Source organism: Cryphonectria parasitica (genome assembly GCF_011745365.1).
Source record: "Cryphonectria parasitica EP155 unplaced genomic scaffold M406scaffold_5, whole genome shotgun sequence".
Taxonomy (NCBI): Eukaryota; Fungi; Ascomycota; class Sordariomycetes; order Diaporthales; family Cryphonectriaceae; genus Cryphonectria; species Cryphonectria parasitica.
The window spans coordinates 4,251,485-4,263,923 of NW_024468913.1; the positions used below are offsets into that span (position 1 = coordinate 4,251,485).

Below are 12,439 nucleotides of genomic sequence, written 5' to 3' on the forward strand. Positions count from 1 at the left end.
AGCGTTAGCCCCCAGGTCGTTTCGTTTCAGCCCTCGAGCTCTGCAAAAAGCACACAACCTTGCTGGCTGGTAGCCAGAGAGAAACAGAGGGCGATGTGGTCCATGAGCACCACTACTGCAGATGGAACCAACTTCCTCCCATTCAGGTCACGGTCTGGCCTTCGCGGCTGCTGCTGTGGTAATAGCTTGCAACAGACACCCGGCGTGCCAGCCCTTTCAGCCCACGGCTGACTGGGCCAGCGCCTTGAGCCTTGTCTATCGGCTCAGCCATGGCCCACACACACACGCACGCGCACGCACACACACACGGGTCGCAGGGCTGTCCTGCACGATCGTTCAAGCAGATCATGCATGGTGCAGCTGGGCGAAGGGACCCTCTAAAGGCTGAGCTTTCGTCACGTCGAGAGTACTCCAGTCCGTGCTCTGCAAATCGGAGCTGAGGGGGTGAGATGAGACACACAAGGAAGAAATGACTGTTTCTTTTGAGTTGGCATACGCCACACTCTTCAACATCCACAGGTTGGCCACTCTATGAAGTGTGTATCACTTGCAAATCTTCTTCTGGGGTCAGCATCGTGCTATAATGCTACCAGTTCGGTACTTGCTAGCCCTGAGCTGCGCCAGAAAAAGGGTCCTCAGGTACTTTGAATATGGGGCGAGCTGATCTTATGGTAGCATACTATACAGGTATATAGGTACCGCTACTCCGGCAGTCCTGTGGAGGGGCTCTCAGGGAGACTGGACGGGACCTGGCAGGTCCCGCCCCCACTAAGCTACGCCAGACCTCAGCCTACTGGGTCGACTGGAGCTCCTACTATACATAGTACTTATGTATAGGTTAATACCTGCCGTATAGTGCACAGTACAGCTTTCACAAGTAGGTTGCTCTGCAAGTACCGTGGTGGGCAGCACTGCCGTGCCCGGTACACCTGCCAACGTTTTCGAATGCTTCTCGCACTACCCAACAGTCGATACTACTACTTGCTCCATTGTACCCCAGACTCGGTAGGTCTCCAGATTCAACCGGGCTAGTTACCCTTCATATTAATTGACAGTTCCGCAGGTGATCTCCTGAGGTGTCCGGAAACCTCGATAATTGTGCGGGCCGCCGAACACCCTATATGGCCGATGTCGTCGATCTCCGACCCTCTGCTCTGCTGGCACACTGCACTCAATCGCGATGCTGGGGCGCATCATGTTAATAATCACTCTCAAACGGCCCAGGGCTGCCATACAGAGGCTGGTTCTCCGCCACGTGACGAGAGCTTCGACATGAGCCTTATCAACTCCAGCGCAGGACGGCGCTGCAGTCTCTGACCGACCGCCAGTCTGCAGCAACAGCGACCTTGAGTCATTCGCTTCGGGCCACGCCTCGTCGTACTTGAGGATTCCTCAGCTTCGCTTGCGTCTTGACTGTCGGCCGACATGCACAAAGCTGCCCAAGGCCCTGAGTTCGCTGCCGAATCCAAGAAACCAGATCGAGGGCCTTCCGGTGTCCTTCCTCCTGCGAATCTGCCACCGCCTCCCAACTTTCAACCTCTCAAGTTCAGATGCGCAACCTGTGGTAACAGCACCGAGACGACAGGAAGTCCATGCATGTCTCGAGGTTCTGCTGATGAATCGTGGTGTCTTCACTCGGCAGCCTCACTTGTTGTCATCTAGGAACCCAACGGTCATCACATGCCGATGAAAGGATAGGAAAACTTATCTTGTCCATTCCGCTCCTGGTCCAATTGCAGCAAGCATATTCGGGTATCCGTGAAGATGACCATCTCATCATTGGACACCGTCATACCCGCCAGACGAGCACCCTTCTCGGGAGCCTATGGGACGGCGCCGTTTCCTATACCGAGAAGACGGGCCTCGATTTTGGTCATTGTGCTGAGAACCTGCCATCGTTGCGAATGCTTCTCCGTGTCTTCCTTCAGGTAGCATGTGCTTGTGTGCCTCTAGCCTCCATCAAGCAGCGGGCAGAATTGGTCTTAACTCGCACTCTCACTCCGTGCTCTGAGCTCGCATCCTCGACTGAAGCACCAGCCTGAGTTTCTGCCGCAACGGTGTCGCTCTGGATCAACCGTCCCAGGCATCAAGAGATTACCCCACAAACGGAGGCGAGCCGTTCATCAATATGGGCCTACATTGAGGAAAGCAATGACCCAGTCTGGATTGCTGTCCTCTTTTTCTTTCCTCGACCACCTCGTCTCCTTAGACGTTTCGTGTTACTGGAATGGGTTTGTTTCTGTCTTCAAGACACGTTAAGATATTCGATAGCAGAATTTCATCTCATATAGACCGTGTCCGCCCCTCATGGCCTGCAGTAGCCACAGAAAGGAGGCGTGACCGGCATGGAAAGCACTAAACAACCTGCATGAAGTCTTGAAACTTCCTGTTGGGCCGAGCAACGGTGACTTGGTTGGTGCTATTGTTAGGTAACGGAGCTCAGCGTGACGTTCTGGAAGACTGGCTAATTCACCTATGCTGCGCAAACCTCAAACTTGCTCGTCTCAATGACCAGACCGAAACGCGACGCTCGGACGAAACCTCACATCGAAACTGGCTCCACGATTCCCAACTCAGCCCTGCCCTGCACTTGGGTCCTCCCTGGAACTTTCCTATGCACATCTTCTTGCCGTCTATTCCTCTACCCTACTGGTATTGAAATGGCCCGTGGGTCCTTTCGATATCGCCTCTGTGCACTCACGCGCGAAGGGACGAAACGACGATGCTGCCGATGCTGCCGATGCTGATCTTTAACAGCAAATTCGGGTGCGCCGCCCTCCTTCCGAGAAAGAAAAGAAAAGCACAGGAGAACAACCACCTTTACTCCACTCGCATGCGATCCTATGCGTGCAGAGGTGCGACAAAAATATCCTCACGGCACAAGAATGCCGAGCCTGTGCTACTGGCCCATTACGCTGCGGCTGTGAAGTGGCCTTGGCTTCCAGGTTCCCAAGTCACCTGCCGGGTTAACAGTCTCGAGACAAAGTTCACCTCCGAGCCGTGCAAAATACTGATCTCGTATGGTGGGTTGTGTGAGATGGCATCTCCATGAGGCCACTGTGATTTAATGACTTCAATGTCAGTCACAATCGTCCCGACTTCACACTTGTTCTACCAAGGCTTGCACGCCGACAATCAAGGATCGTCAAGCGCTGCTTTCATCTCAAGGCTTCGGCCTTCCTCGGGAACGCTGGAAGTGAAACCCAGCCTGTTGCAGCCTATAACTCTTCTCGACGGGCAGTGTTTGAGGGATGCCCCTCCCCTCCCGCTCATCCTCTTTCTCCCTCTCTCTTTTCCTCCTCGTCCTCCCTTTGTTTCTTTTTCCTTTCTTTTCGATACGACTTTTCCTCTTCATTTGTTGTTGCCTAACGATAATTGCTTCCTGCCGCCCGGCACGCTCTGATCTTCATGCCAATATCGCTAAGATTACATATTATGTACTATGGTAGTATTACTATGACTACACATGCAAGTGGATAGGGTATAATACAGCCTCGGGTGGGCAATCCTCCGTTGCAATGTGCATCGCACCCATGGCGTCGAAACAGCCACAAAGGCGGGAACCTTGCCCTCAGGTCTCAACAAGGGTGCCCCAGACCAAGTTCGGGTCAGGGGTTCAACCGGGGATGAGATAACCTTATCCAGGGTATAGTCCGTACTCTTGTATAGTCTGCGGACCACTTGGGCACGACTGCAGTATATGGCATCCCACACGATGTATAGAGGCCGTTGCTGTTTGTGATGTTTCGTGGAAAGGTATCCTCCTCGTCCCAACTTCCGCTTGCCTCGCACACGGCCGCTGCACGCTGACGTGTTCGTCCGCGTCGAGACCCCAGAACGGCAATGCATATACAACGTCAAAGCGCGTGAGTAGACAAGCGAACTTGCCTTCGCGGCGGCCGCAAACAACCTCTTCCTTCAATCGTCTGGCTATTTCGGGGCCTCAAACAGTGGCCTCTAAAATTGGCTGGAACGAAGCCATCTGCCACGGTGCTACCATATAACTCGCCCGATAAGCATGGGCGTCTACCATTGTATAACGAGTCTTCCTCCACTACGAGCGGCTGTTGAAACCCCCCAGGGACCTTACTCTTTGTGGAGCACCAACCCTGGCCCTATAGACGATCGTCTGCTCGTATCTTTTGCCTCTAAAGCGCCCAGTGAGTCTCGGGTCGGGATGCTCAGAAGGCTGGTGCTATGATAAACAATGCAACTGTGAAGCCTCGACGCATGCACTCACATAAACAGCTACAAAACCCTGGAGACGGTTAGGCACAAACATAAGGTCACAGCTTCGCATCATGGTCACCAGCAGGATCACCTACTGTGGTCCTCGCATTCATATTCAGGGCTGGGCAGCGAATGTTACCGTCATGCTTCTCAAGAGGATATCATTGATAAACAATGCCACATTTCCAAGAAACCGAACGGACGGTGGACCCAATCATACATGCCCCTGTGTGATCGCCTTTATCGTACAGCAGTCTCCTCTGATGCTCTTCAGTAGGGAGAAGGGGAGGGAAAACAAGAGTCGATCAGGATCACGCCCGTCATGGGCGGAGAAAGCTGTTCCAACCTCAGATGTTTTGCGACGGACCCCAAGGTGTCACAGCGGCCGGAGAAGGCTCTGCCGAAGCCCTGATGTTTATGCTACTCCGCTCCAGAAACGAGGTGCTGAGAGAGAAGGGGGGGGGGGGGGGAATCCTAATTTTGGCCGTGGAGCTGAGTTGACGACTGGCATGGCCTGACCGCCTCATCTTGCCACCGACGAAACCAAGATCTTTGCTAGAAGACGTCGTCAAACAAGACAAAACTCGACGTTGGGGGAAAGGATGCGCCTGTTTGGACCCATTGATCTACAACAGAAGTCGAGACGAGACAAAGCCGTCCAAGGGCATCGCATAAAACCAGGACACATACACAAACACACAACCCAGAGCTGGCCTTACTGCTGGCGTTTCCAACCGCTGGATGCTCCAATCAAGGACCTGGGTTATTTTCATCCCATCTATGGCATACAGACGACGGAGGAAACTGCTGCGGCTGGCTACGCCAACTACTAAGCGCCGACGACGAGACAACAAAAGAGAGAGAAGGAGGGAAGTTTACAAACGGCGTCGACAGGGCTAGATCTTAGGTACGAGGTAATCTTGCAAATGCAACCTTTACGCCGTACATAGCGCCAGAGGACAGAGAGGACGCACTAAATATTGACATGCATTAGTGGGTTGTCGAAATGGCTTAGGCGTTTGGTTGGGAAACGTTGTATTACTGGTGTTACCCCAGTATGTACAACTATGAAGCTCTCTAGAAACGCGTTCTCTGGTCGCTAGTCCACCCTTGTACTGTGGGCATCGGTGGGGTTCTCCATCTGAACAAGAGTTGAGAAAATCCAGTGACGAGTATGGTAAAGACTGACACACCTGTGAAGGTTGTGGCTACTCGGGACCCTCTAGCGAGTTTCAAGGGACGACACGCCTTGACCGGTCCGCAAAGAGAGGACCCACACACTCAATGGTCACGACAGCCACACGCACCAAGATCTCTGGGTCGCTTTCATGCAGGATGCGCAGTAGAAACCACTATCGACTTGGACCCTTGAGCAATAGGAACTGTACTAATGCCCAGATCGTTTCTGAACCATGAGCGCAGGTACCATGGTCTGGCTGCGTCAGGACCGTCCCAGCCAAATCAACACACAATACGAAATGATGCAAAAGCCTCGCTAATCACTGCGGACCGGACACGCGGGCCCCAGAAGCCCATATGGGAGAAGGATCCGAGCAGCAGAAATGAAGAGGCGTCTGTGGTGAGAAGACGTCCATGGAAACACGAAAGGGCGCTTGTTCAGGTAGAAGGAGAACGGCCTTACCGGGGGGAGGGGGAAACAGGCTCCCTGACAAGGCCATTGATCCTGACTCTGGGGAAACTTGAAGGTGTGGGTAGGAGAGAGAGAAAGGTTCCCTGGTCACTTTCACCCTGCTCGAGACCGCAAGCTGACCCAAGATTGTTGATGACGAAGGGGGACGGCCAAAAAAAAAAAAAAAAAAAAAAAAGGACAGAGAGAGAGAGAAACTTGAGCAGCGGCTCCTGTTTGGTTGGTTGGTGTCAAACCAAACAAGTGGACCCAATCACTAGAGTTTTGGTCAAGCCTTTTCGCCATAGCATGTACTAAACTTTATCGCTGTCCAGGGGAGGAGCTACTCCCCCATTCGGAGCTGGGGCTGTACGCCTGAGTGTCAACAAGCCTGTACTACGGTACACAAAATTACTACAGTAGTACTGCTGTGGACACGGTACCCCTGTAGAGGAACCGTGTACACTGGAGTACACCCCGCTTTGCCCTGGTACGTGGCAGGCCTGGGTGGAGGCAGGCCCCAGTAGAGGTCTGGCCCACGAGACAGGAATCGGAGTCGTCGTCCAATCACAAGGCTGCAGCATATCGCAAACAAGGCGCGGCTCTGTAACGATCTGAAGCAGACGCCGGCCACAGGACCCTGGTTCTCTTCCCAACGTCAAACATGGCAGAAGCTTGCCCTCTTCCCTCTTCGACCCCTTCCTTCCAGCCAGCCAGCGCACTGCAGCAATTGCAGAGACCGCCGTGTCCTTACTCGTGTGGAGCCGCCGTGTGCGATGGCGATGTTTGTTGTTATTATTATTGTTGTTGTTGTTGTCGCTGTTGAACCGTTCCGTCAGCAACATCAGCCCAAGGAGGCCCGTTTGGCCAGCCTGTTTGGAACATGAACATGTCCTGGGTGGACCGCTGTCGACAAGAGGTTTGAGAAGGGGGTTCAAGGACCTGCCTCGCGGCCAGGCCTGCTGTCTGCTTTTGCTTTTGCTGCGCCCAACCCATCCCATCATCCCTTTTGTTTTGTTTTTTCGTGTGTGTTTTTTGCTATTGACCTCGGCATTGCTTTTTGAGGGAGGGACGGGGGAGAGGGAGGTGTCCTCTTTTCCTCCCTCATGATTCTCTTTTTCTAGGCGACAAAATGAGGCCTGTCATCGTACATTCTTTCCTTCGCATGTCTGTTGCGACAAGCTGTGGGTGGGATCGGCTTCTCGGCTACCATGTCCAGCCAGAGAGAGGCGTAGTCATGTCAAACAGAACAAAAACGATCAATGTAACGCGAACTCCAGAGATTCGGACCCTGTCAAGGGCAAGTGTCCCAGTTCTGTTCTGTTTACCGCCTCGCTTCCCCCTTCTTGCACTTCGGATGTTCCGTCGCTTCTTATCCGTCCTCCCCTCCGCATGAGGACCCCGCCCCTTCTTGCTGGAACAAGATGCCAGCATGCATGCGAAGCATTTCTGTACGCCAGGAAGCGCATGTGGCTTTGTGGCGTCCCCTCCTCTCCCCCCTCCCTTCTTCTCCTCTTTAGCGCAGCGCAGCGGCTAGGATGCATCCCATTTTACCCAACCACTGTAGCACTGTGAGATTCTTTATTTATTTTTTTTCTTCTGTTTCTTCTACGCCCCTCGACGGCTTTCGTTGCGAGGACGACTTGGTGCTGACGCCATAACCCAACGTCTCACGTACTCCCAAGACAGGATGAGTCTCCGTCATCCTTGTGGACTGGGGTCTCCTCTTTTTCCTTCCTTCTTTCTGTCTCTCATGGGTCTCTGGGCGGGGCCGGGATGCTCATGTCTGGATGAGACTCCAACTGTGCGGCTCTTACCTGAGGCGTGGGGAGAGCGCCACGACAGTGGGCAAGCCAAGACAAGGCAGCACCAGGCCAGGAACAGGCTGGGTGGGTCAAAACAATACAGTATTATGCTCCTCGTTCCAGCCCTGCCACACAAGTTTCTTCTCAACCTAGTCGCAGCACACCCTTTTTCTCTGGGGCCCAGGGTTTCCAAGAAGGGTCTGTAACGAAGCTAGAGAACTACCTGGTCTATCATTCTCCCCCTTGGACCCCTGCCCTCCCCACACAAGACTCGAGATGTCCGTGTCGCAATATCATATAGTCCTGGTCCTGGGCATGACCCCTGACATCTATCAACAAGAGCGCAGCACGGCCGAGTGACTTATTATCACGGCCCATTCCCTCCCCGAGACCGTTTGGATCTTGTTTACTTCTTCTCTTCATTGTCACGGTTGATCCTGATATCATATTTATATATACGGCCTACTATCACGACGCTGTTGCGTGTGTGTGTTTGTGTTATCCTCCCCTTCTTTTAATTGCTAGTCTTTGCTGCAGCTATAACCCATACGCTCATTTGTCTCGAAGGAGACCCAACTGGATTGGCTGCCCTTCCACTCTTTACGAATTACGCACACTTTTAGTCAACGGTGTAATCCGCTTTATCTCTATTCGTGCGGCATATTCGACTTTCGATTCGTCCTGGGAGACCTATCCAGAGAAAGAATAAAGACACCCCTACTTGCGGTTTAGCAGCCATCACTTCTTCGATTCGAAAAAGCAGACTGGGTCTGCAGACTACTTTTCCCCCTCACACACACACACAAACGAGATAATTTTTTACTTTGATCCCTGGGACCCCCAAACCACCCGACGAAACCATGTCACCCACGATGGCCATGACCATGTCCTCAGCCATGTATACGCCTACGACCGACGCCTTGGAGCGCCACGAGTACGGCATCACGAAGCACCACCGCAAGACCTCGTCTACCGGTGGAGGCAGGGCCTGGAGCGAGGACGAGGTACGTGGGCTGTCATGATGTGTTACATATAGGAGAACAACCCGTGCTGACAAATTTGGTTCTTTTTTTATCATTATTATAGGAGATGTACCTGCTCCAGACACGCCTGCAGAAAATGCCATACAAGCACATCGCCGCCCACCTGAAGAAGACGGAGCTGGCATGCCGCCTCCACTACCACCAGCTCAGCCACGGTAGCAACCGCCGCAAGAGGACGACATCCATGTCCTCCAGCAGCTCCTCCAATGGCCACTCTCCCCTCATGCACGCCGCCATCCCGAGTCCCATCCACGAATCTCCCAGCCGTAGCGTGTCACCCCCGATGTCCCTCGCCAGCTACGCTTCCGGCGGTGCCGTCCAGCTCCCCAGCATCATGAACCATGGTCTCGGATCGCACAGCTCGCCTCGCCTGCCGGCTATCCTGCCCAAGCCTGCGAACATGACGCTGGCCGCCGGCGGGCCCCGCTACAGCCCGCTGCAGGAGCACATCCAGCAGAGTGGCCCCCTCCTGCCCTCGGCCAGCTTCTCTGCTGTCGGCCACTCCCAGGTATCCTCGGCAGCCCCTTCGCGCAGCGCCAGCATGACCTCGCTCCGGCTGGACTGCTCCACCCTGCCGGCACCCTCGTGCACCGGGTCTCAGCCGATCGACATGGGCCGTCTTCAGGCTGTGTACAGCAACCACCGCTCCAACTTCTGGTCGACGGTAGCAGCAGAGTACGGCAGCGGGGTCCACCCCTCGACGCTCGAGCAGGCCTGGCGCACTGGCAATGCCGGCACGGCTACTGGGTCTCACGGTCACAACTACGCCGCACCCACCCCTATCACGCCTACTGGCAGCCCCGATGAGCGGGAATGCTACAACAGGCAGAACAGGACACGCATCTCTGCGATCCTGGGTATCGACGCAAGCCCTCGCGGCCCCAAGGAGAGGGAGTTGGTGAGGAGAATGGAGGAGGAACGGGTAATGGTTGGTGTCGGTGCTTAGAGGGAGAAAGAAACCACACTCACCCCACTCCCTTGTCATGGGAGGAGCAGGCCACCACATAACACATATCCTTTCGGGTGGTGTATGAGGCCCTCGCTCCCAGCCACAAAAATCCATGCTGCCCTCAGGCGTTAGAGCTTTGGGCACACCGACTACATAAACCAACCATTTCCTTTGTTTCCAAATCCATTTTCCTTTGTCAAATCATTACGAAGCCATGCGAGGCTGGCCACAGCCGGTACCCATGAAGAACCCCATCACACCTATCCACTGAAACCTCGGCTATGAAGCCACTCTCGGTCAATCATAATCCATCAATACAATCAAACACCAAACGACCTCTTCCGAACCAACCCTCGAATACAGCACACACAAACACTCAAAACTCTCTGGTGCGATACTTCACTTCTCGGTGGACGGGTTTCTTGAGAGACGGGGCGGCTTGGTGCAATACGTGCGAGGGAAAGCTCGCGGGGCCGGGGAGAGCTCCTAGCTTCTACTTTTTGATATATTGTTGACATTTTTATCGTACGCATGCATGGCGCATCTTGAGGGGCAACCAATGAAAATGGGGATCTACTTGGGAAGAGAAAGAAGACGGTGTGGAATGGCATGTTTTAAGATTTGCAGGCGGCCGGCATTGATAGCTCATCAAAAGAGGAACGTGCCAGGTCAGCTTTGGATATTATTATATATACATATATATACAGCCTTGCTTCAGTGACGGCGAGTCAAGAAGGAAAGCAATACCATGAATTATTTATTTTTTTTCAGTTCAATTCATTTTCTTTCAATTGTCAGCCTTGTTGTTTCGCCCTTTCGCCAGTGCCGATAACAATCACGTTTGACTGCTGTGGAGTAATTGGATCCATTCGCTAGGACTTGCCGTTTCTTCAACATGGTGAGACCACCACCCAGAGCATGCCTAGCTATTTCATCTATTTCTCCGCTGCAGCCCATCCTGCCTCTAGTGGCACAAGGCTGGGCATGGGGGGGTTGAAGTGGTATCGTCACAGATTGATATAACAGTGCTGAATACCTTTCCTTTTCCTTTTTTTTTTTTATTTTTTTTTTTTTAATTTCCTTTGGGAATTGTTCAAGAGGAGGAGCATACGTACCTGGAAAAGGACAGTCAGTCCTTGGTGAGTACCAAAAAGAGTATCCCGAGGCTTCAACCGACACCACCACGCCAAGCGACCTCCCTCGTTCAACCGCACCACCCCCCGGTCTCCTCACATCTCACATTTTATAAACTTGTAAGGGGGGTGAAAAGCTTCTTCTTGCATGGGTACAAACAAGGTATGTACTGTCTCGGTAAATGGTATATGTCCTTTCTGTATTTCAATGCAACGCTATCAAATACCACCCACACAAGATCATTCGCTCGGTGCGTCAGCCGATATGGTTTTGTTCGTCATGGCGAACCAGTCAGTAAAGTATTCAGGCTTGACCTGGGCTCGCCAAGGCATGGACACCCTCACATACACGCACGAGCACACACACACACGACAACTCCAGCTCCAACTCCATATACTACTATTTACTGCCTAACGTGATAATTACCCAAAGAACGCAGTGCGGAATACTGCATCGGTATTAGTCTCGTGTTGTTCCCCCCTGTAGCAGAAGAATTGGTATCAAAGAAGGACGAGAACATGATTTCCAAAGCTCGCAAGGTAATTGATCCATCTGGTCGTACAAAGAGTGGATCTCCCCCGCGGGAAAGAAAAAAGAGGAGGGGAGAGAAACCCACAGATCTACATCCTAGTGCTGTACTTGGCCAGCAAGACGCATCCGTGTCATCATCATCGAAACACTTTTGGCCTTTGCTCTCCTGCTCACGATCGGAAGAATGACAATACTGGATCCTCACATGGCGCCAGCTCATGTCCATACGTGGAGGCAGCAGTAGGATACCGAGCAATGAGTGTGCTTATTGCGTCAGGGCGCCCTTGAGGTCTCCGTCGCCGGTCCAGATCCAATGTGCAGATGAAAGGCTGTTGTCGTCCTCGTCAACGGTCTTGCCGTCTAGGCCCCCCGCCCCTGGGGTCGCTCTGCTCACCCACACCACGTCTGATAGCTAACTTCTAGTGGCGAGAATGATCCTATAGTATAAATACCTGGTAAAGTGGGCACTTGCCGGTCTGCTGATGCCCCCCGCCTCTGCTCCTCGGCTCGTTCTGTCTTTTTGGGCCTGTCCTTGTTCAGGCTTCGAGCTTCTCCTCCCAGTCATCATGCACAGTAGTGCACACCTCGGCAGAGAAATCCGCGACAGTCAAACATGCTGCGCTGTCGGCGGTTTTGCGCCTTCTCCATCGCGCCTGCAGTGGACTAGCACAAAACCGGCCGCTTAGCGGGTATTCCCCTCTCGCTCTTTCTCTTTTCTCTCCCCACGTCTTTACTCTCCGACATAGGTCATGTGATGAAAACAGTGCATTCAGAGGGCAATTAACGATCTTGTTTGTTCCTAATGTTAGTTGTTCCTTGCTTCATTTGTGTGTATGTGTGTGGGTGTAAGGATGTTGTGTATGCGTACATATAGAGAGACACACATTTAAAAATTCATATATTCTATGCTCTCTCTCTCTCTCTCTCTTGACCTTTGGCTCGAGATTTACTACTCCTATTACTACATCTATATGTCCTTGTACCTCTCTATTTTTACTTTCCCCCTTCAATTCTACAGTGGAACTTTCGCAGCAGCAGCAGCAACAGCAGCAGCATCCAGAAAAACCATACCCCATCTCTAACCGTTTCAATTCGTCCTAGTCCAAGGACCACCCATTCT

The 12,439-nt window shown here is 52.8% G+C and overlaps 1 protein-coding gene across 1 annotated transcript; it reads left to right on the plus strand.

The window, feature by feature from the left end:
* Positions 1 to 8,522: 8,522 nt before the first annotated feature.
* On the plus strand, positions 8,523 to 9,621 carry M406DRAFT_240807 (uncharacterized protein; the record flags this gene model as incomplete). The annotated part of the gene is made up of 2 exons (XM_040916135.1): positions 8,523 to 8,666; positions 8,749 to 9,621. Coding segments are annotated over 2 exons (1,017 nt in total), but the record flags the coding sequence as incomplete, so codon positions are not given.
* Positions 9,622 to 12,439: the final 2,818 nt, after the last annotated feature.